The following is a 22,736-nucleotide window of genomic DNA, read 5'->3' on the forward strand; positions in this document are numbered from 1 at the left end:
AGCACTGGACTTGAAATGAAAGTCAAAAGCTGAACTCCTGCCTTTTCCAGTAAACGAGTGTATGAAAGTACGAACCAGAAAAATAAAGGTGAAACTTTTAGAATTAATCTTATTCTTTAATAAAAGTTTCCTGACATTTTTAAATAAAGTGGTCATGAATAGACATACATAGAAGATAAGTAAAATAGAAATGTAAATCTCCATCATCAATTATCAGGTCTTAAAATTACCCAAATGCTCTGAACACAACAGGTAATTTCCAAAATTAAATCATTATACATAACGTGCAACTTTATTACTAGTTGGAGTTCACAATAATTTGCAGGAGGCACTTTTTAAATCTCTTCAGTATATCTGGCAATGTAATTAAAAAGGATTCTTCTGCCAAATTTTTCACATGCCCCACTTTTTGGTTACGTTTAGGTGAATTAAATGTTCTTCAATATATTTGAATTTAGGGAAGTTTGCAGATTTGGCATTCTTGAAAGCCTCCCAGCGTTCAGCTCTGCGTTGTGCTGCATGACCTCGTTCCTGCTCCACAGTCATCCAGGGCCGGCTCAGCCAGTACTCTGTCTCCCTTTCGATTTCCAGCCTTTTAATTAAATTACGCTTCATTTGCCAGGTAATTTGCCTAGGGCGTCTGTACTTTCCTATCCACTGTTTGCCTGGAATTCCTTTCCGAAGCAGAAATGCCGTAAGAAACATTCTGCCACAGTTTTACCTTGAAAAAATAGCAACCGTCAAAATTGGAATATAACTTTCAGCAAAACATTAAAAATTAACATGATTCTTGCACACAAGGGGAGTTTTAAAATTATTTTTAAAAACTGAAAATGACAATTGAGGTTCAGTAGTGAATCTGTCAAAAACAGTCAACTTGTCAAATCTGAACAGCTGGAAAAATAACTTGCAGACGAGCTAAGTGCCACAAAGAAAGATGAATCTTGCAATCAAATTGTGCCTCTCCCATTTCCAGGATCTCTCAAAGTATTTTGCAACACAATTAATTATTTTTGATAACAAGGTTAGATCACATGGAATACAAACAGAACTAGCCATTTGGTTACAAAATTGGCTTGAAGACAGGAAATAGAGGGTGGTAATGGAGGATTGGTTTTTCAGACTGGAACCCTGTAACCAGTGGTGTGCCGCAAGGATCGGTGCTGGGTCCATTGCTTTTTGTCATTTCTATGGAGTCACAGTGCTGTACAGCATGAAACAGACCCTTTCGTGCAACTCGTCCATGTTAACCAGATATCCTAAATTAATCTAGTCAAAGTTTGCCAGCATTTGGCCCATATCCCTCTAAACTGTTCCCATTCTTTTCCCCATCCAGATGCCTTTTAAAATGTTGTAATTGTACCAGCCTCCACCACATTCTCTAACAGCTCATTCCATACACGCACCACCCTTTGCATGAAAACCCTATGCCCTCTAAGTTTGGACTCCCCCCACCGCAGGGAAAAGACCTTGTCTATTTACCCTATCCATGCCCCTCATGGTTTTATAAACTTCTATTATAAGGTCACCAGTCAGCCTCTGACACGCTTGGGAAAATACGCCCAGCCAATTTCAGCGTCTCTTTACAGCTCAAACTCTCCAACCCTGGCAACATCCTTGTAAATCTATAAATGATGTGGATGTGAATAGAGGAGGTATGGGTATTAAGTTTGCAGATGACACCAAAATTGGTGGTGGAGTGGACAGCAAAGAAGATTTCCTCAGAGTACAGCGGGACCTTGATCAGATGGACAAATGGTCTGAGGAGTGGCAGATGGAGTTTAATTTAGATAGAGGTGAGGTGCTGCATTTTGACAGGACAAATCAGAGAAGGAACTGTACACTAAGTGGTAAGGTCCTGTGCAGTGTTACCAAACAAAGAGGCACTGAGGTGCAGGTTCATAGTTCCATGAAAGCAGAATTACAGGGATTCAAGGTAGTGAAGGCAGTGTTTAGCACGCTTTCCTTTATTGGTCAGTACATTGTGTATGGGAGTTTGGAGGTCATGTTGCAGCTGTACAGGACATTGATTACGCCACTTTTGGAATACTGTATGCAATTCTGGTCTCCCTACTATAGGAGAGATTTTGCGAAACTTGAAAGGGTTCAGAAAAGATTTACAAGGATGTTGCCAGGGTTGGAGGGTTTGAGCTGTAGTGAGAGGCTGAATAGGCTGGCGCTGTTTTCCTGGAGTATCGGAAGCTGAGGGGTGACCTTATAGAGGTTTATAAAATCACAAGGGGCATGGATAGGGTGAATAGTCAAGGTCTTTTCCCCAGAGTAGCAAAGTCCACATCTAGAGGGCACAGATTCAAGGTGAGAGGGAAAGATTGAAAAGGGATCTAAGGGGCAACCTTTTCACAGAGAGTGGAGCATTTATGGAAACAGCTGCCCGAGGTGATGGTGGTGGTGGAGACTGGTACAATTAAAAGAATTTAGAGGGATATGGGCCAAATGCTGGCAAAGGGGACTAGATTACTTTAGGATATCTGGTTGGCATTGACAAATTAGATTGAGGGGCCTGTTTTTGTGCTGTACATCTTTATGACTCTAAAGGCAGTTTTGCAACTTTTGTTGCAAAGTGGCAACTAATATTCATGCTACACAAGCTTCAGGTAATGATCATCTTCAGTAAAGGAGAATCCAATCATTACTCCTTAATATTTAATGGCATTTTGCTGAATCCTCCAGTATCGGCATTCTGGTGGGTTACCAGAAACCAAAATATTGTGGCTATAATAGCATGTCAGTGCCTGGTAATTCTATGACAAGTAACTCACCTCCTGATTCTGCAGAGTCTGTCATCTACAAGGCACAAATCAGTGGTGGGTAGGAATACTGTCCACTTACCTACAAGAATGCGGATCCAATATCATACAAAAAGCTCAACACCATTGAGGACAAAGCACTCTATCTAACACATTCAACATGAATTCCCTCCACCATCAATGCCGTGGCAGCAGCATGTAATCACCTACAAGACGTACTGTAACAGCTTATCTAGACTCTTGAAGGCAACACCTTCCAAATGCTATCTCCACCAACTAATATGTATGCAAATATGTAAGAACACCATCATTTACAATGTCCCCTCCAAGCCACACACCACCCTAATTTGGAACTGTATCACCATTACTTCACTGTCGCTGGGTAAAAGTGTTAGAATTCCCTCCTTACAGCACTGCAAGCACATCTACACTCTAAGGATTGCAGTGGTTCAAGGCAGTTCACGACCACTTTCTTTACATTAATTATGGATAGCCAATAAATGTTAGCCCAGCCAGCGATGCCCACATCTTGTGACTGAATTCAAAAAAGTAGGAAAATGTGAGTCAATTTCCACTCAAGGTTCTATAAACAGCAATGACAAAAGATGGTAATCAGATTCTGATTTTGAAAATATTAATGAAGAACGAAATGTTTCTTGACGCTGGAAATACACCACTTTCCTTGGGAACTTTTACATCCACTCATTTCTTACTAACAAGGCAACCCTGTTCCCTCCGCCTATCATTTTAATACAATGTGCATACTTAGATATTCAGTTGCTATCCTAGTAATGCATGTCTGCGTGGGTTTCCTCCGGGAGCTCCGGTTTCCTCCCACAGTCACAAAGATGTGCAGGTTAGGTGAATTGGCCATGTTAAATTGTCCGTAATGTTAGGTAAGGGGTAAATGTAGGGGTATGGGTGGTTTGCGCTTCGGCGGGCCGGTGTGGACTTGTTGGGCCGAAGGGCCTGTTTCCACACTGTAAAGTAATCTAATCTAATCTAATCTAATTTAATTGCTCATATTTGTGACAACTCATGACAATGAGGCTTGATTTCTAGCACACTCATCCCAGCAGAGTGGTGACAATTTATTAGTGACCAACACATACATCATGGCTGCTAGCCTTGCAAAGGACTTCAGTCCTCTTTGTACACAACTTGTACTGATTCCATCCTCAGGTTAAGTCCAAGAATAGCCTCTTCACTTCAAGCTCACTTTTTTGGGGTTCTTCTTTGGAATGCAAGAGGATACAGGAAAATTTAATTGAGATACAACACTCTGAAAAGCCGAGACGAAGAAGGGAAGAATCTAATTCCATTGACAGAGGTTAATTCCCTTTTTTTGTTGGTGGGAAAGAGTGGGTAGTGGGGGGGGGAGAGAATTAATAAATTGGCAGAAAAGTGAAAGAGAAGTAGAAATGCTCATTGCACTTAAGTTACTTGGACATGCAGTTGAGGCTCCATAGTCTACAGGACCACAGACCAAGAGCTGCAAACTGGATTTGGCTGAATTGCTCTCGATTGACAGACATTAATATGCTTTGCTGAATGGCCTCCTTCTGTGCATTATATTTTTGTTTTCTAGATCTCTTTTAATTAAGTATTTGAATAAAGATTCCATTGCCTTTCCTACCTTCAGTATTAAACTGACCCATGGCTTCTCACACTTGCTCCAACTTCATTTTAAAATATAAAAAACTTTAGTTGGCTCTAATTCTCTGGCAATAATTGCTTTTCTAATAAAGATATTATAGCAAGAAGTGCCTTTTCCTTAACTTACTTTGCAATCTATCTGGGATGGGAGTTTTAATCCAAGTTTGATTAGGTTTATGAAGTTTCTTGTCCTTTTCCAATTTAAATATCATATTACATTTTTAATCCCTTCTAATTCATCCACTCTATTAGTCTCATTGGTCCAAAAAAGAGAAAAGTAATGCAATATTTCTGCCATTTCCAAGTATATTTTGTACATTTCTTTTGACCTTCTCAATGTTCTCATTATCAATGTGCCCGTGGAATGTTTTATATATCAAATGGTCAGAAGCTCAAGCAGCACTAAATCTCAGGATGAAGGATCCAATGGATCCTGGATCCAGATGAGTCAGGAGCATTAAACCACCAATCTGGAGCATCTTTCAGGTGGGAGGTTTGAAGTCTAGGAAGGGAGGAAGGGTGTTATTGTCTTTTGGGGAGTTCTCTCAATGTGTAAAGGACAACCCCCAGAACAGAATTTCATTTCCTTCCCACTCAAACAAACTTAAAGATAGGCTGCCCAAACCAACTGTTAACCAAGTTCAATTGATTCAATTTTTCAGTGCCCCTTCCAAATTACAGGGGAAAGATAGATGATGGGTAGTAAGCTGGAGACCTGGGAATCAACCAAGGAGCAGGAAAATCGACGTTTCGGGCATGAGCCCTTCTTCAGGAATGGCTCATGCCCGAAACGTTGATTCTCCTGTTCCCTGGATGCTGCCTGACCTGCTGCGCTTTTCCAGCAACACATTTTCAGCTCTGATCTCCAGCATCTGCAGTCCTCACTTTCTCCTAGACCTGGGAATCAACCCAATATTATGTGTCCCCAACACACTGAAAACATATGAAGAACAAATTCTTTCCTATATCTGTCCTGTTCTTTTTTTTCCAACATTCCTGTGAAGGAAATTTGATTCTGTTCTTATATCCTCAATCTTTGCCTGGCACCCTACTATCAAAAAAAAAAGCCTTTGTATTATCATTATACTTCTCATTATGTTAATCCCTGTTTTAAAGTGATTGCTTATTTTTCTGAATTATTTCCAATACAATACAATCAATCCTGTCATCTGCACAGGTCAGCCTCTAACCAAGGGTGTACTGTACATGGAACACCTACACTAGAAATGCACAAAAACCAGGATAAGGTGTGGCAGCAGCAGGGTCTGGTGAACGCAGAGTGGGTGACACACAAGAACAACAGCAGGTCAGTTAGCTCCTCAAGTCTGTTCCACCATTTAAATTTTGGGGCAGCATGGTGGCTCAATAGTTAGCACTGCTGCTTCACAGCACTCGGGACTCGGGTTTGAATCCAGCTTTGGGTGACCATCTGTGTGGATACAGAACTGGCTCAAAGGTAGAAGACAGAGAGTGGTGGTGGAGGGTTGTTTTTCAGACTGGAGGCCTGTGACCAGTGGAGTGCCACAAGGATCGCTGCTGGGTCCTCTACTTTTTGTCATTTACATAAATGATTTGGATGCGAGCATAAGAGGTACAGTTAGTAAGTTTGCAGATGACACCAAAATTGGAGATGTAGTGGACAAAGAGGGTTACCTCAGGTTACAACAGGATCTTGATCAGATGGGCCAATGGGCTGAGAGGAGGCAGATGAAGTTTAATTCAGATAAATGCGAGGTGCTGCATTTTGGGAAAGCAAATCTTAGCAGGACTTATACACTTCATGGTAAGGACCTAGGGAGTGTTGCTGAACAAAGAGACCTTGGAGTGCAGGTTCATAGCTCCAAGTGGAGTCACAGGTAGATAGGATAGTGAAGGCAGCGTTTGGTATGCTTTTTTTTATTGGTCAGCGTATTGAGTATAGGAGTTGGGAGGTCATTGTTGCGGCTGTACAGGACATTGGTTATGCCACAGTTGGAATATTGTGTGCAATTCTGGTCTCCTTACTATCGGAAAGACGTTGTGAAACTTGAAAGGGTTCAGAAAAGATTTACAAGGTTGTTTCCAGGGTTTGAGGATTTGAGCTATAGGGAGAGGCTGAACAGGCTGGGGCTGTTTTCTCTGGAGCATCAGAGGCTGAGGGGTGACCTTATAGAGGCTTATAAAATTATGAGGGGCATGGATAGGATAAATAGGCAAAGTCTTTTCCCTGGGGTCAGGGAGTCCAGAGCAAGAGGGCACAGGTTTAGTGTGACAGGGGAAAGATATAGAAGAGACCTACGGGGCAACTTTTTCACACAGAGGGTGGTATGTGTACGGAATGAGCTGGCAGAGGAAGTGGTGGAGGCTGGTACAATTACAACATTTAAGAGGCATTTGGATGGGTAAATAAATAGGAAGGGTTTGGAGGGATATGGGCCAGGTGCTGGCAGGTGGGACTAGATTGGGTTGGGATATCTGGTCTGCATGGACAGGTTGGACTGAAGGGTCTGTTTCCATGCTGTACTATGACTATGTGTGTCTGAGTTTCCTACAACAGTCCAAAGATATGCATACCAGGTGATTTGGTTAAGCTAAATTGCCCAGTGTTCAGGGATGTGTAGGTGAGGTGCATTAGTCATGGGTAAATGTACAGTAATAGGGTAGCATAGGTCGGGGTGGATTACCCTTCAGAGGGTCACTGTGGATTTGTTGGGCCAAAGGGCCTGTTCCCACACTGTAGGGGATTCTATGATTTAATTTAATCACGGATGATTTAGCACCTGATTTCATATTTCTGTTCTTTGGCCCACATCCCTTAATAGCTTCAATTAACAACTAATTTAAAATTAACAACTGATCCTGCATCCACTGTCGTTTGTCAAAGCGAGTTCACAACATCCACCATCCTTTGTATAGAAATGCTTCTTAACGTCTCTCCTCGCCTTACTTCTCAGATTAAACCCCTTAGTTCTAAACCCGCAACCAGTGAGAACAGTTTATCTTTACCTCTCCTGTCTTTTCCAGCTAATATCTTGAAGACTTCAATCAGATCACCCCTTAACCTTCTAAATTCTGCAGAAAACAGGCCTAATTTGTATAATCCCTCCTCATCACTTAACAGTTTATAACAGTCCCTAATTCTGTAAATTGAATCACAAAGTTCTTTTGGCCTCTTTCCACACAGAGACATCCTCTGCTGCCGACCCGGCTCCCTCACTTACCGACTTTCCGCTCCAGCCGCTTCTAAACACCACACCGAGAGCAACTCGGAATAACCTACCATCCCATTGGCCTACGCCTTCGGGGACCAAACCAGCAAACGGAAATATAATTGGCTGTTGCTGGCGGCCTTAGTAATGAGCGTTCCGATTGGTGACCCGGTGCGATTGGGTTGCTATGGGATACGCCGAAATGGCGAGGGCTGCTTGGAAATGGGAACGGACAGAAATAGTCATCCAGCCAAAGAGCAAATCAGTCCTGGGCGGCGGTACTGAGAGATGATAATTGTCGAGCCTCAGTCGCCGCAAGGTGTCCAGGGAGGATCAGCAACAGCGTCTGCCTGGTTCCTGCCGAACTGCCTCGCCAAGAAACTCCGAAATACACTCATACCTCCGCCAACACCCAGCCGTTGTCCCCTCCCCTCCCCCGATGAAGGAGCAACGCTCCGAAAGCTAGTGTGCTTCCAATTTAACCTGTTGGACTATTACCTGGTGTTGTGATTTTTCTCTTTTGACATAATGTGTTGGTCGCTAAGCTGGCGAGGCTCATTCACCAAGTTGGTGCTGAAGCTGAAGGAATAATGGTGACATGGCAAGATGCTGGTTGCTGTAATTTCCTTTATAAGGTAGCAAAAGTGACTTCACCAGTTTCCTCATTTCCTATTTCCCCCCCCACCTTACCCCAGTTCCATCCTCATGACCTTTCCTACCTGCCAATCTTTTTCACCTATCTGCTCCACCCTCCTCTCTGACCTATCATCTCCTCCCCAGCCCCACCTCCACCCCCTTCCCATTTATTTCTCCACGCCGGAGGCTCTCTGCCTTTAGTCTTGATGAAGGGCTTTTGTCAGAAACGTCGATTTTCCTGCTCCTCAGATGCTACCTGACCCACTGTGCTTTTTCCAGCACTACTCTAATCTAATCTCTGATTTCCAGCATCTGCAGTCCTCACTTTTGCCAAGGAGTAGAGTCAGCCCAGGCTCTATATGTTCCATCATGGTGTCCTGGGATAATGTCAGTTGGTAAAAAGGACCTGAGGGCTGCAGGAATGGAAGGCCATCTTCTCCGAATAGTTCTGAAAGTGAAAGCTGTTTTGACCTTCTGTGCTGTTGGCATTTTCCAAGGAGGAATAGATAACCCACGTAGAATCTCTGTCATCAGGATAATGACTATGCCACCTTGCAATATCACACCAGATCATTTCATTCCCAATGTCAAGGTCACATCATATCACAATGCTGCAGAATTTGTCACTAGGAAGTGGTTCCATTCCCTTAATGATTAGGTCATCTGTGATCATGGTTATTACTTTCAGGTGTGCGTCTGCTACCCTGACTATGACTCCCACGTTGTGGAGCAGACCTTGTGTACCTTGTGCATTGATGGTCCAGGTGCTTCACAAGGCTACCCACTGGGTGACAAGGGCTACCCACTATGATCCTACTTCATGACACCATTGTGCAATCTGCTGCCTATACTTTGACTCGAATTGTGGTCGAGTAGGTGATAGGGCTGCTGAAGATATGATTCTGCTGCTTTGATTGATTTGGGGTTCCTTCATTATAGGCTGGATAGAATGTGCTACATCATCCTGGCATACCGTGCTTTTCACAATTTGAGCACACAACTAGGTGATGTGGTGGATACTGAAGAACTGGGGGAATGGGAACAATTTTCCAAGGAGCAGGGTAAGGACACTAAAGATGCCAGATATGACCAGTTCAACACCCAGCTCCAGATAAGATCTAGGTACAGCTGACCATCATGGCATGTTCAATTTGATTTGCATTATGGGGTCAACTGCAGCTTCCATTCTCTTTATGTTCACTTTCATTGATGCAAATAAAAGCTCATGTTTGGACTGCTTGCTGGCGTGTGATGTACGCTGAATGGACAATGAAATCTATAGTTTATGTAATATATTTGCCAGCCTTAGACAGGGTTTATTTTAAACAAAGATTTCCACTCAAAAAACAGCTAATTTATGAACCAGCTGAAACTCTTAGTTTGACTTGCACTAGAATGCCAAAGTTAAGTGAAGGGAAAGGAAGAAGGGAAAGAGATTTTCTATTGCTTGTGCTTTTCCTAGACCTAGAGAGGCAGGAATTTCTGTGCTACTGAAGAAGCTCGTTATTTGGTGAGTTTCTGTTCAGTGATTACAGTCCATTCTCTAAATTTTAAAATAATATAGCAACTGGTGGTAACATTAAAATATTTACATTTGTATACATTTTATTAATCAGGTTTATATTTAGTTGTTCCTTAAAGCAAATTAAGGTTGGAGGATAGGTGATATGTGACAGTTACAGCGTATGGAAGTTCTTGGATAGCAATTTGGTCCAGAGCAAAGATCGACAGGAGTTATTTAAAACTCAGATCTGTACTCCTTGGGCTTATGAACTCAAATCTAAACTACAAACATTGTGATGCATTAGGAAAGCTATGTGGATTCTTTGAACTACTAAGCAGTCACTTCTCTGAGGGTTGGATCATCAGATTTTGGTCAAAGGTCAGGGACAGGAGAGTTAACTAACCATGACACCATGCTACAGGAAGTCATTCAAGAGGGGGAAGGAAAGAGGAATGTAATGATAATAGGTGACAATAAAATGAGGGAATTGACACCATTCTCTGCAGCAAAGGGAGTCCTGATAGCTGTGTTGCCTGCCTGGTGCTAGGAGGTGGGACATCTGGTCAAGGTTGGAAAGGAACTTGCAGTGGGAGGGAAAGGATCCAATTGTCATGGTCTATGTAGGTACCAATGACATTGGCCAGAGGAAGAGTTCTGAACCATCAGTATGAGGAACTGGGTGTCAAATTAAGCAGTAGAACCTCCTATGTCATAATCACTGAATTACTTACTGGGCCATGCACAAATCAGCATGGTGCAAATCAGAGTGATGATTGCATGGCTTAAAGTGTGGTGTGGGTGAAGGGGGTTCTAGTTCATAGGGCACTGACACCAGTACAGGGGAAAGTGGATGCGTTCCATTGAGACAGTCTCTACCTGAATGGTGCTGGGTCAGTGTTCTTAGTGACTGCTGAATGAGACAAGTAGAGAGGGTTTTAATCTAGTGTGGGCAAAGGATCAAATTTGAGAATATGTAATAAATCAAAGTAGAGTCAATGCCAAAATGTGTTAATAAATGAAAGCATACAGACATAAGAAGGAATCTCAGAGTCGACCAACAGATAAGACTAGAATTTACAAACAGGATAGAGGATGAAATTGAAAGTTCTCAATATGAATACATTGAAAACAAATATGAACATGTGCATGAGAATGCAAATGGAAATGAGAGAGTACAATCTGATACCCATTACAGAAACATATCTATAGGATCATGTGGAATGGGACTGACAGAAAACTATGAAAAGGGTGTTGGGTGGCTCTGTTAATTGTTTAGGATATTAGCACAACAGAGAGGAATGATCCAAGTTCAGGAAACCAAGATGGGGAAACAATTTGGGAGAAAGAAGAAAAGCAAGTAAAGTCACTTGTGGGATTGATGTACAGGCCCCCCAACAGTAATTACACAGTTGGGTAGGGCACAAAGGAAGAAATGATTAGTGCTTCTGAGAAAGGCACAATTAAGATCATGATACATTTTAGTGTAATAGAGTTTACAGAAGTCATGTGGACAAAGATAACTTAGAGTAGGAGTTCATAATGTTTTTAGGATAGTTTCTTAGAACTGTACGTTCTGCAAGTGACGAGAAAGAAGGATATTCTCAACCTGATATTGTGCATGGAGATGTGGTTAATTTTACTTTTAAAAATGTAAATGAGATCTTGAAGGCAAAGCTGACTAATGTGAATTGGTAAATGGGGTTAAAAGTTAGTTGAAGAGAAATGCTTTGGCAGATATATAAGAGGATACTTCAGAAAACAGGTTAGATCCATTCCAACAAGAAAGGAAAATTCAAAGGATTGGAAGCGCCATATGTGGTTAACTAGAGATGTTAGAAATACTATCAAAATAAAGAGAAAGAACATAATTGTGCAAAGGCATGGCAGGTAAGAACACAAAACACAACAATCATCAAAAATTGAAAGAGAAAAATTCAAGGGAAAGCTTGGGAGAAATGTAAAAATATATGTTAATAGTTTCTACAAATACTTAAAAGAAAACAATTAACAAAGTGAGCATTTGTCCGATAGAAAGGGAGACTGGAGCATTATTGATACAAAATAAGGAATTGGCGATGAATTGGGCAGGTATTTTGCATCAGTCTTTACTACAGAGGTTACAATCAACATCTCAGAAGGAGCAGTCCATCAGGAAATGAAAGGGAAGGATATATTCAAAGTTCTCAATCACCAAACTATTGCTACTAAGTTATTTATTGGAGCCGCAGGCTGATCAGTGCCTCAGGGTCGGCCCCATTAGTTTGGAAGATAGTGAATGTAACTCCCTTCATTTAGAAAGGGAGACTGCAACATGAAAGTACAGGCCAGTTCTCCATCATAGGGCAAGTTTTAGCAGGTATTATTAAAGAAGTTACAGCAAGGCATTTGGATAAGTTTAAGGTAACCAGGCAGTCACCATGATCTTGTGAAATGAAAATCATAACATCATAAGACACAGGATCAGAATTAGGCTAGTCCGCCCATCAAGTAGTTCTGCCATTCGATCACAGCTGATGTTTCTCAACCCCATTCTCCTGCTTTCACTCTGAAGTTCTTTGATGAAGTAACGTGGAGAAAGCAGAACTAATGGATGAACTGTATTTAGAATTTCCAGAAGGCATTTGATAATCAAAGGTTATTGCAGTAAAAGCTCATGGTGTAGGGGGTAACATATTGGGTAGACAATTGGCTGGCTAACAGGAAGCAGAGAGCAGACATAAATGGGTCTTTTTCAGGTTGCCAAGATGTAAGAGTGCTGCACCATAGGGATCAGTGCTGGGACTCAACTGTTTTCAATTAATCTAAACAATGTACATGAAAGGATGAATTGCATAGTTTCCAAATTTGATTATGACAAAGATAGGCAGAAAATAAATTGTGAAAAGAGTATAATGGGGCTACAAAAATATGGAGACAGGTTGAGTGAGTGAGCAAAAATATGGCAAATGTAATATATTGCAGGAAAATGTGAAATCCTCTGACAGGAAGAATAAAAAAAGCTAATTACTTAAGTTGTGAGAGATTGCATAGCTCTAAGGTGTGGAGAGATGAGAGCGTTTTCATACACAAATTACAAAAGGTTAGTATGTAGGTACATCAGTAATTATGAAAGCCAATAGAATGTTAAAATTTATTGAGAGGGGAATTGAATACAAAAGTAGAGTGGTTATGCTTCAGTTATACAAGACACAGTTCAAACAGCATACAGGTACTGTGCGCAGTATTGGTCATCTTATTTAATGTGTTGGAGGCAGTTCAGCAAAGGTAGGACAGGCTCAGCTTATACCTACTGGAGTTGTTTTGAAGATTAAGAGGTGACCTAATTGAAATATACAAAATCTTGAGAGGTCTTCGCAGGAGAGGATGTTTCTTCTTACTGAAGAATGTAAAATTAGGGGTTACTGGACAACTGTTGTTGGTAACAATTCTGCTATTCTCAGTTACACTATGAGGCTTCTTCTTGTGTTCTTTTAGTTATCCCATTAATTCCTTGTACCATTACATCTTCAAATCATATAATCACTCTCATCTTGCAACCCATCTTAAACCGTCCCTATCATTCTTTGTGCCCCAGCTCTGTACTTGCTTTACCTTGTTCAGTTCTAACAACATAACGTGTAACACTGCACAGATGCTACATGGCTTAGAGTATTTCCAACATTTTCTGTTTATATTGAATTTGAAATTCTTCACCTAGTCTATCATAATCTCTGGATCCTTAAAGGACAACTTGGTATATCTATTAGTGTCATAGAGTGGTACAGCACGGAAACAGAATCTTCAGTCTAATTCATCCATGCTGATCAGATATCCTAAACTAAATCAGTTCCATTTGCTAGCATTTAACCGATATCCCTCTAAACCCTTCCTATTCATATACCCATCCAGATGCCTTTTAAATGTTGTAATTTTACCTGCCTATACCACTTCCTCCAGCAGCTCATTCCATGCATGCACCACTCTCTGCATGAAAAAGTTGCCCCTTCAGTCTCTCCTAAATCTTTCCCCTCTCACCTTAAACATATGCCCTCTAGTTCTGGACTCCCCTACCCTGGGAAAAAGATCTTGTATACTCACTCTCTCCATGCCCCTCATGATTTTATAAATCTCTATAAGGTCACTCCTCAGCCTCCAACGCTCCAGGACAAATAGCCCCAGTCTATTCAGCCTGTCTCTATAGTGTAAACCCTCCAGTCCTAGAAACACTCTTGTAAATCTTTGCTGAACCCTTTCAAGTTTCACAAAAATTTTCCTATAGCAGGGAGACTAGAATTGAACACAGTATTCCAAAAGTGGCCTAATCAATGTCCTGGAAGAAAGTGAGGACTGCAGATGCTGGAGATCAGAGCTGAAAATGTGTTGCTAGAAAAGTGCAGCAGGTCAGGCAGCATCCAAGGAGCAGGAGAATCGACACGTCGATTCTCCTGCTCCTTGGATGCTGCCTGACCTGCTGCACTTTTCCAGCAACACCTAATCAATGTCCTGTACAGCCACAACATGACTTCCCAACTCATATAGTTGGAAGACACAAGCAAAGTACTGCAGATATTGGACATCTGAAATAAAAAATGCTGAAAAAAAAACTCAGCGAGTAAACAAACTCAGTTGGTATTTGTGTAGAGAAAGAGTTAGGATTTTTAGGTCAATAATCTTCAGAACTGAAAAAAGATAGAAATGTTGAGCCAGTGGAAGAGAAAGGGAGCAGGAAGAACAATAAGGAAAGCTTGAGATAGGTTGAAGGGTAGTCAAGATTACATAACAAAAGGTCTCATGTACAAAAGCCAAAGAAAGATGTACTGGATATGATAAAGAAGCAAAAAAGATGTAGCCAGATGAGATTGCATAGTAGCTGAGTGCATGTGAAGGGCCCAAATCAGCAAAATGCAGAACACAATGGATGCAGGGCTTATGATATAAAACTGTTGAATTCAATGTTGAATCCAGAAGACTGTGGAGTGCCAACTCAAAAGATGACGTGCTGTTCCCAAGACTTGTATCCAGCTTGATTGGAAGGTCGGCGGTGGTCATGGACAGAAAGCTCAGAGTGAGTGGAAGGCAGAAATAAAATGACAAACGATAGGAAGCTGTGGACTGAACAGAAGTGTTCCACAAATGATTCACCCCGTATGTTTTGTCTTCTCAATGATGTGAAGATACATGAACAAATAAAGTATACTAAATTGGAAGTGATATGAGTAAATTACTGCTTCACTAGGATGGAGAGTTTGAGGCCTTGAAATTTGTGAGGGAAAGAGAAAGGGGGTTACTGAGGAATGATAAACAACTAGGATTCATTGAATGATTTTACAGTGAAGTCACCCTAGGTTTCAACAATCATAATGATTCAATTTTAATTTAGTTCCAGGGAGAGAGAAGTGGGTTCAGGACTGCCACTTTAAACTTAAACTTCTGTAGGAAAGCAGAACTTGCAAAAATGAACTGGCAAATTGGATTGAAGGACAGGTTCATACAAACAGTTTAGGGGTATCTCAGATACACAGAATCAAATCCACAGGCAAGGGATAGCCTAAGCATACAGAATAGGCCATTTCAGACTGTGATGAGGAGAAATTTCTTCACCAATAGAGTGGTGAGCCTGTGGAATTCTGTCATAGAAAGCAGTTGAGACCAAAATACTGAATGTTTTCAAGGAGTTAGATGTAGTCTTTAGGGCAAAAGGGCTCAAAGGATACAGGAGGAAAGAAGGAATAGGACATTGAGCTGGATGAACAAATTGAATGCCTCAGCAGGTTCAAAGGGTCGAATGGCCTACTCCTACTCCTTTTTTCCATGTTTCTCTAGATCGATTCCAACAAGGAAGAAAAATTCCAAAGGGTGAAACAACAAAATGTTAAAGATGATATCAAACATAAATAAAAGGCACACAATTGCACAAAGAAAGGAGCAAGTAAGAAGATTAGACAGAATATGTTAAAAAAAAATAACATTAGGTAATGTTAATGCTATGAAGCAAAGAATGACATGAGGCAATGATATTCATTTCAAGAGCCAAATTCTGCACCATGACAATTTTGAGAGTAAAAAGGCAAAAAGTAAAGCATGAGTGAAAGCTCGCCAGAAATGTAAAAATTGATAGTAAAAGGTTTTATTGATGATTAAAAAGGAAAAGAGCTAATAAAATGAAAACGCCCTGTAGAAAGGGAGTCTGCCGCATTAATAATGGAAAATAAGGAGATGGATGATGAATTGAACAGATATTCTACATCACTTTAGAGGATACAAGTAACACCCCAAAAATAGCTGTTATTCAAGAGCTGGGTGGGAGGCAGAAACTAAAGAAAACTACAATCATCAGGGAAATGGTACTGACCAAATTGGTGGGCTGACCAGTGCCTGGATCCTAATGGACTTTATTTGAGGATCTTGAAACAAGTGGCTAGTGAGATAGCTGACGCATTAGTTCTAATTTTGCAGATTTCCCTAGATTCTGTCAAGTTCCATTGGGTTGGAAGATAGTGAGTATAATTTCTTTATTCAAAGAGAGAGTGAGAAAGAAAGCAGAAAACTACAGCACCATTAGCATACCATCTGTCACAGGAGAAACATTTCAAGTTTTTATCAAAGACATTATAGTAGGGCACTTAGAAAAAAAATCAGGGTAACCATGGAGAGTCAACATGGTTTTTTGAAAGGGAAATATGTTTAAACCAGTTTTTTTGGTTCTTTGAATTAGTAGTGTGTTATGGATAAAGATGAACTGGTACATATATGGTTCTCAGATATCTAGAAGGCATTTGATAAGATGCCATGTCAAAGATTAAGAGAAACAGAGATTCATGGTGTAATGTGTAACATATTGGAAAATGAGAATATTCATTAACCAACAGAGAAGGAGAGTAGGCATAAATAGGTCTTTTTCTGGTTGGAAATATGTACTGAATGCTGAACAACATGTATCAGTACTGGGGCCTCAACTCTTTATCCAAATGACTTGGATAAAGCGGCCAAAGTTATACCTGCTAAATTTGCTGATGACACAAAGATAGGTAGAAAAGTAAGTTATTAAGATGACATAGGGAAACTATAACAAATACAGATAGGTTACATAAGCAGACAAAGATCTGGCAAATGGAATGTCATGTGGGAAAATGTGAAATTTTGGCAGTAGAATAAAATAGCATATTATATGAATTGTGAAATACTGCAATGCTCTGAGCTGCAGAGAGATCTGGGTGTCTTAGTTTATGAATTGCAAAAGGTTGGTATGAAGGTACAGCAATTGATTAGCAAAGTTAGTAGAATGTTATAATTTATTGCAAGGGCAATTGAATTCAAAAGTAGGGATATCACACTCCAGAGCAATAGCGAGACTACATCAAGAGTACTTCTATTTAAGGAAGATGTAAATGAGTAGCAGTCCAAAGATGTTTTATTTGATTAATACCTGGAATGGTAGTTTTGCCTTATGAGAAAAGGTTAGACAGGCTATTTGCTGGAGTTTAGAAGAGGAAGAGGCAACTTGGTTCAAATTTCTAAGATCCTGAGGGGACACGACATGTGGATGAAAAGAGGTTTTCTTTTGTGGGAGAATGTGTTTACTGTTTTAAAAGTAAAAGGCCGTCCGTTTAAGAAAGAATTGAGAAGAAATATTTTCTCTCCAAGGGATGCTTTTGGTACACTTTTTCTCAAAAGGCATTGGAAGCAGAGGTGGATAGACTCTTAGTAAGTAAGGTGGTGGTAGGTTATCTGGAATAGACAGGAATGTGGAGTTAAGGTTAAAATCAGACCTGATCTTGTGAAGTAGTGGAGCAGGCTCCAAGGGCCAATTGGGCTCCTGCTCTTATGCTGCGTGTTCAGGTCAAGAAGGAAGTATAGCCTTTGGAATACTGAAAAGGGAGGGAAAATGAAGATTCATTTTACAATGGCATTACTGGGGGCAGCAGCAAATAATTCATTGAAGACAGAAGCTGCTGGGTGCAGGGTGGGGATAGGGGAAATTCCGTCATGATTCTGTAAGGGAGAGGAAAAGGCAAGAATGAAATACAGCCCTTACCAGAGGGTAGGTATGGGTAAGTGTAGGGAAGATAGCTTTGGGAGGCTTGAGGTGAGCAGCTGAAGTCCAGGAAAGGAAGCAAAAATTAATTTCTCAGTATGGATAATTTTCTACAACTAACAATTCAAAAACCAGTCTGATGCAGATAAGCATTAGGACTATTATGAAACTGAGAAAAACACATTGTAAAACCTCATTGTAGAACATGTTAATGCAACAATAGTTTGTATTTCATGTCAATAAAATGGCAAAGTTTGCAACATGTAACTTCATTTTCATAGCCTCTTTAACATAGTAAAGGATACGGGGGTGCTTCACAAAAATGCTGTCCAACTGAATTTGACACTGTGCCACAAATGATTATGGACAAATGACCATAATCAGGGTAAGGAAACTTCATTTTTAGGACAGTCTAAAAGGAGATGAGAGAGCTGGAAATGGAGTGCCTTCAGGAGAGCATTATTAGCAATACTTCATGGTACCTGAAGGCGTGATCCCCAATAGTGGTGTTTTAAGGAAATTTGAGACACATATCAGTCCAGAATTGGAAGAACACAGGATTAGAGGTGAGGAGTGTTGAGGCTACAGAAGGACTTGAACAGAATGTTTAGAATTTTACATTCACGCCACTGTAAACTGGGTTCCAACATAGTTCATCAAGCACAGGCCTGATTAGATGAACAGGAGTTGGTTTGAGTTAAGCAGCAAGAAGCAGAATTTTGCACGAGTTACAATTTATGAAGGATGGCAGAAAGAGTTCAGTTGGAAAGCACTAGAGTCTTGAGACTAACAGTGACATGGATATAGGTTTCAGAAGCAGATTGTCTGAGGCAAGGGTGAAATTGGGCAATATTGCAGAAAAGAAAGTAGACAATATTGGCAATGGAAATGATATAGCTTCGGTCAATTCAGCCAGGTTGCAAATAGACTGGATCAGCTTAAGAAAAGCAAACAAGAGTCGAATTTCCTGTGACTAACAGGAAATAGAACGTGGGGCAGAATCAATATTGAGGTATGGTTTTATTTCATCATCTTTCTGTTAGTAACAAGAGACAGCCTCTTTAACTGGGTCATTTTAAATTATTCCACATGAAAATAAAATGTATTTAAAGAATTCATGTTTTTAAAACTTAAAGTAAGATCTGTTGCACATTACACATCATAGATGACAGAAGTCCACATTACCTGTTAAAAAGGAAAATGGTTCTTAACCCAAATTCTTTTTGTTCTTTCAGGATAGCTGGTATCTTGTTGCATGAGCTGCAAATGTTGTACTGCACAAATGTTTTGACTCCTAATGATCACATTATATTAGAATGGTGTGTTTTGCATCTTCAGTCACGTCTGCTGCTTATGCTATAATTTGCTTATATGGGTCAGATTAAAGACATAGAACATTTCTTTTTCAGAACATCTTCACAAAGTAAGTACAAATACATTTTCCACATCTTTTGTATGGTGAAACAAGTTGCAAAGAAAGAAAACTGGCATAAACAAAGTAACAGGAAATGTGAAAATTATAAAAGAACAGACTTATGCTATATCACATCCAAATGATTTGAAAAAGTATTTCCTCTAAAGAATTGTAAATGAAATAAAACTTGTGCCATGTTCCAATCATTTCAAGTTTGTTTTAATATTGTGCACCAGTGAAATGTACTCCTGTATTTTGCATTGAACTCCTCTCAATGAACATCAAGGGGGAGGTTCAAGTACAACTTTCCAAGCATCTTCTAAGGCAACAAAATCAATGCCATTCTGAAATACAACCGCCAAAGAAGCTACAGCACAGAATATTTACAATCCAAAGCTTCAATCGGATGCTGCTGTATGTTTATGCAACCATACAAAGATTGAGTTCACCTTATAATCAGGGTTCCAGATCTGATCACAACTTGTACATTGACAGATTTTCATTACTTTTCTAAATCTCCACAAGAGTGCAGGCAGGATCAATTGCTAATATTACAGTAATTACAACATAAAATACAACTGCACAATTAACCTACATGGTTAATTTGATACAAAACAAGTATTAAATGTACGAGTACTAGTGGTTTTACATAGTACCTCACTAGTTATAAAGGAAAAAAATCCTTTAATTGGTGGAGGCCTAACATAATTAAAATGCTGCACATTACAGGTATATTGTCCTGGAATAAATACAAGAAATCTGGTAAACTTTTCAGCACAGATGATTACAGTGGGATAGGAAATCATACATTTAACATGTGAGCAGTACCATTTAATTATACAAATTGGAAAGTGAACTTGATAGATGCTTGTAGCTCCATACAGCACAAAAGGAAAAGAAGAGGACCATCTTCCTTAAAGATGAATGTCAATTCCTGAGACAAAATTCCCCAAAAGCTGTTTTGTGCTATCAGTTGAAATATCATGTGGAGGGATGAAAACTGGGCACCTAGATAACACAGGTAAAAAGGTCATAATGGCTTTTTTTCGATGGGTTTACTGGAAAGGGGAAAGCTTTAACTCCCATTTCAACGAAGTCAAAAATCTTATTTTATCTGACATCCAGACATGTGGTTAGTGTTAAAGAACTTCAAAAGCTCAAATACACTTCTTGGTACATTAACATGGGTATTTCTGTACATAAATCAGGACACTACTATACAATACCTGTAGATGCTAGGTATTACTCTTTATTGTACAACTATATGAACATTAGCTGTGACAAGGCTCAATATACTTACCTGTACATGTGGAAATAAGATCACAATTATTTAAAGCTAATTCACAACAAGCCATACAGACCTGGGTTTTACAATTCAGAATCACAATGTATATAACCTTATTGCGACGGAAATTTCTAACCGTTTAATTTATTTGGGTATGAGGACATGGGGTCAGTGACCAAACTCACACACATTAGCAATAATACCAGTACATTCGAGAGTGAACTGTACATCACACAAAAAAAAACTTCCCTGATCCCATAATTACAATTTCTCTTTACAACTTTAGCTCATTTGCAATTTTGGATGCAATGTTCTTGAATGCTATAGATGTTCCAGATATTCGCTTAAAGCGAACACCATTTAGAGACAAACGTGGCAGCTTGCAGACCTCCATTTCCCATTGAACCAAGTTGTCCTGCCGAGCATCTCCATGAACGCAGAACAAAAGGAACCTTTCTCTTTGCTCATAGTCACAGTTGTTAGCGTCCAGCACCTTTCGAATCTCTCGCATCATATCATTGGGATCCATTGAACTGGTTGTCTTCATGCTCCATGTGAACCTCAAAGATCTTGGTTTTGCATCTTTGTTGTCATCCCTTTCTCTGTCCTTTGCTTCTCCTGCCATATTTCTGAAAATAAATGTAGACCATGCAGTCATTCAAGATTAGAGAAACTATATTTAGTTTCTTTGGCTCCTTTTATAGCCATGAATCCATCATATTTCAAAATCTATTTAAGGTTGTAAATTCAACGCAAATCTCAGAAACTACTTGTGATTTCTTAATGAGGTATTTTTGCATCATCTACACTATCAGCAATTTCTAGTTAAAGCAGTACCTTTTAATTTAAATAATTTCCAGCTAACACATTTGAGATTGTTTAGCTGTCTTCCAAACTTCTTTTCTCCAAATTTCTCATTAAAAAAACTGATACCATATAGCTTGGGCAAAAATATTGAATGGTACTGCAGTTTGCCTGTGGATAGACTAAAGATTAATATTTCAATCATTTCTATAACCTGTAGTAGATGTTTAATATTAGTTTTTGAAATCTGGTACTGCTACTCGTGGTCTTTGCTAGAGTAATGTCAAATTTAGATTTATCTGAGGATACACCTCTACAGCACATTTAAGAATTCACTAAAAATTAATTTAGTACTGTAGAGACAGTAGACTGACACTGGAAATAAATCAGTAAAATAGATTAGTTTTACTGAAGTCCTGTATTGCAACTACTAGCAGTTATTTTTCAAATTTACTTTTAAAACAATAGTTCATCATTTTGGTCTAATCATGAGGTTATATAACAAATAAATGGCTTCCAGCTTCAGCATGCATAAAAGGACAATTAACAATCAAACATACAGAGAAAATCTGTTTTTCATTGTTTTTAAACTCCTTCCCAAAATGTTCTATACTTTATCCACATGATTCTTCCTGAGAGGGAAGATTCAGGAAATGGGTACACATTCTTAAGTGATGAAATAGTGAATCAGCATGATCCTCATAATCAGGAATATTGTAACTATTTTAGTAGCATTTCCTGGGCTTCAATGAAGAACTAAGATCTTTTTAACTCACCTCTACTATCTCGGTGAATTGCACCACACTATGAAAATGGAAACATTGACTAATCATAATCAATCAATCTCCATTAATCTACAACAGACCCCCAACCCACCACCCACTTTCCATTTCTTAGTGCTAGACCAGCTTTGCTGGAGGGGGAGAAAGAGAGCGCAAGAGAGCAAAACTTAGTAGCTTCATTATTCCAGTTCTCGGTGTCCAACTGGAGTGACACGTCAGAAATATAAAATCAATAACTAATTGGATCTGATGCAAGAATTATAAGTCCAAAATGCGATTAATTTGCATTGTAAATACGGCAGGAAACTTCAATGGAGAAGATGATAGCAAAGGTGCAAATTTTCAGTGTTCTCAAGGCATACGGTTGAGTGTTGCAAATCATACAACAATCTGGAGAATCCAAATTAATGCATATTCTCTTCGTCACCATAAATGCGCATTACGTTTCCAGCAGTTTCTGCATCAAAGTAATGAGAATATCTCCAAACTATTTTAGGATTTTATAGATGTATAGAAGTCATATTTTACAAATTAATGTTTCCATTCTCCATCATATTTCAGTTCCATGTGCAGATGAAAAATTCTGTATTAAGTAATCTTTCTGTATTCACTGAAAGCCAATCATAAGGTAAACGTATTCCAGGCAAGTGTGTCCTTCGTTGAGTTCTTTGAACCAGAAGGGAGA

The 22,736-nt window shown here is 39.6% G+C and overlaps 2 protein-coding genes across 6 annotated transcripts in view; both read right to left on the reverse strand.

Annotated features, from left to right (window-relative positions):
* Window positions 1–95: 95 nt before the first annotated feature.
* On the reverse strand, window positions 96–7,752 carry mrpl57 (mitochondrial ribosomal protein L57). 2 transcript variants are annotated; one of them, XM_043695762.2, is made up of 2 exons: window positions 7,625–7,752; window positions 96–721 (listed from the first exon to the last, which is right to left on the reverse strand). In XM_043695762.2, exon 2 carries the CDS (start codon window positions 703–705, stop codon window positions 394–396), a length of 312 nt encoding a protein of 103 aa, XP_043551697.2. In that variant the 5' UTR covers window positions 706–721; window positions 7,625–7,752; the 3' UTR covers window positions 96–393. The 2 variants fall into 2 exon arrangements, with proteins under 2 accessions (XP_043551697.2, XP_043551700.2); XM_043695765.2 differs by lacking the exon at window positions 7,625–7,752 and adding an exon at window positions 7,410–7,519.
* An 11,621-nt stretch (window positions 7,753–19,373) lies between these two features.
* The window catches only part of LOC122552804 (serine/threonine-protein kinase MARK1), a 217,075-nt gene continuing 213,712 nt past the window's right edge, over window positions 19,374–22,736 (reverse strand). For all 4 annotated transcript variants that reach the window (XM_087991312.1, XM_043695768.2, XM_043695766.2 and 1 more), the window contains one exon: window positions 19,374–21,094. In XM_087991312.1, the coding sequence (XP_087847438.1) occupies window positions 20,740–21,094 (355 nt within the window). In that variant the 3' untranslated portion in view covers window positions 19,374–20,739. The remainder of the gene's footprint in view (window positions 21,095–22,736) is intronic.

The sequence above is a fragment of the Chiloscyllium plagiosum genome, unplaced genomic scaffold (assembly GCF_037043375.1).
Source record: "Chiloscyllium plagiosum isolate Xiang-an unplaced genomic scaffold, Cpla_swu_hap1 HiC_scaffold_10, whole genome shotgun sequence".
Classification (NCBI taxonomy): domain Eukaryota; kingdom Metazoa; phylum Chordata; class Chondrichthyes; order Orectolobiformes; family Hemiscylliidae; genus Chiloscyllium; species Chiloscyllium plagiosum.

Coding starts and splice junctions, on each gene's coding strand:
- mrpl57 (XM_043695762.2), bottom strand. CDS start 705: ATGTTTCTTACGGCATTTCTGCTTCGGAAAGGAATTCCAGGCAAACAG.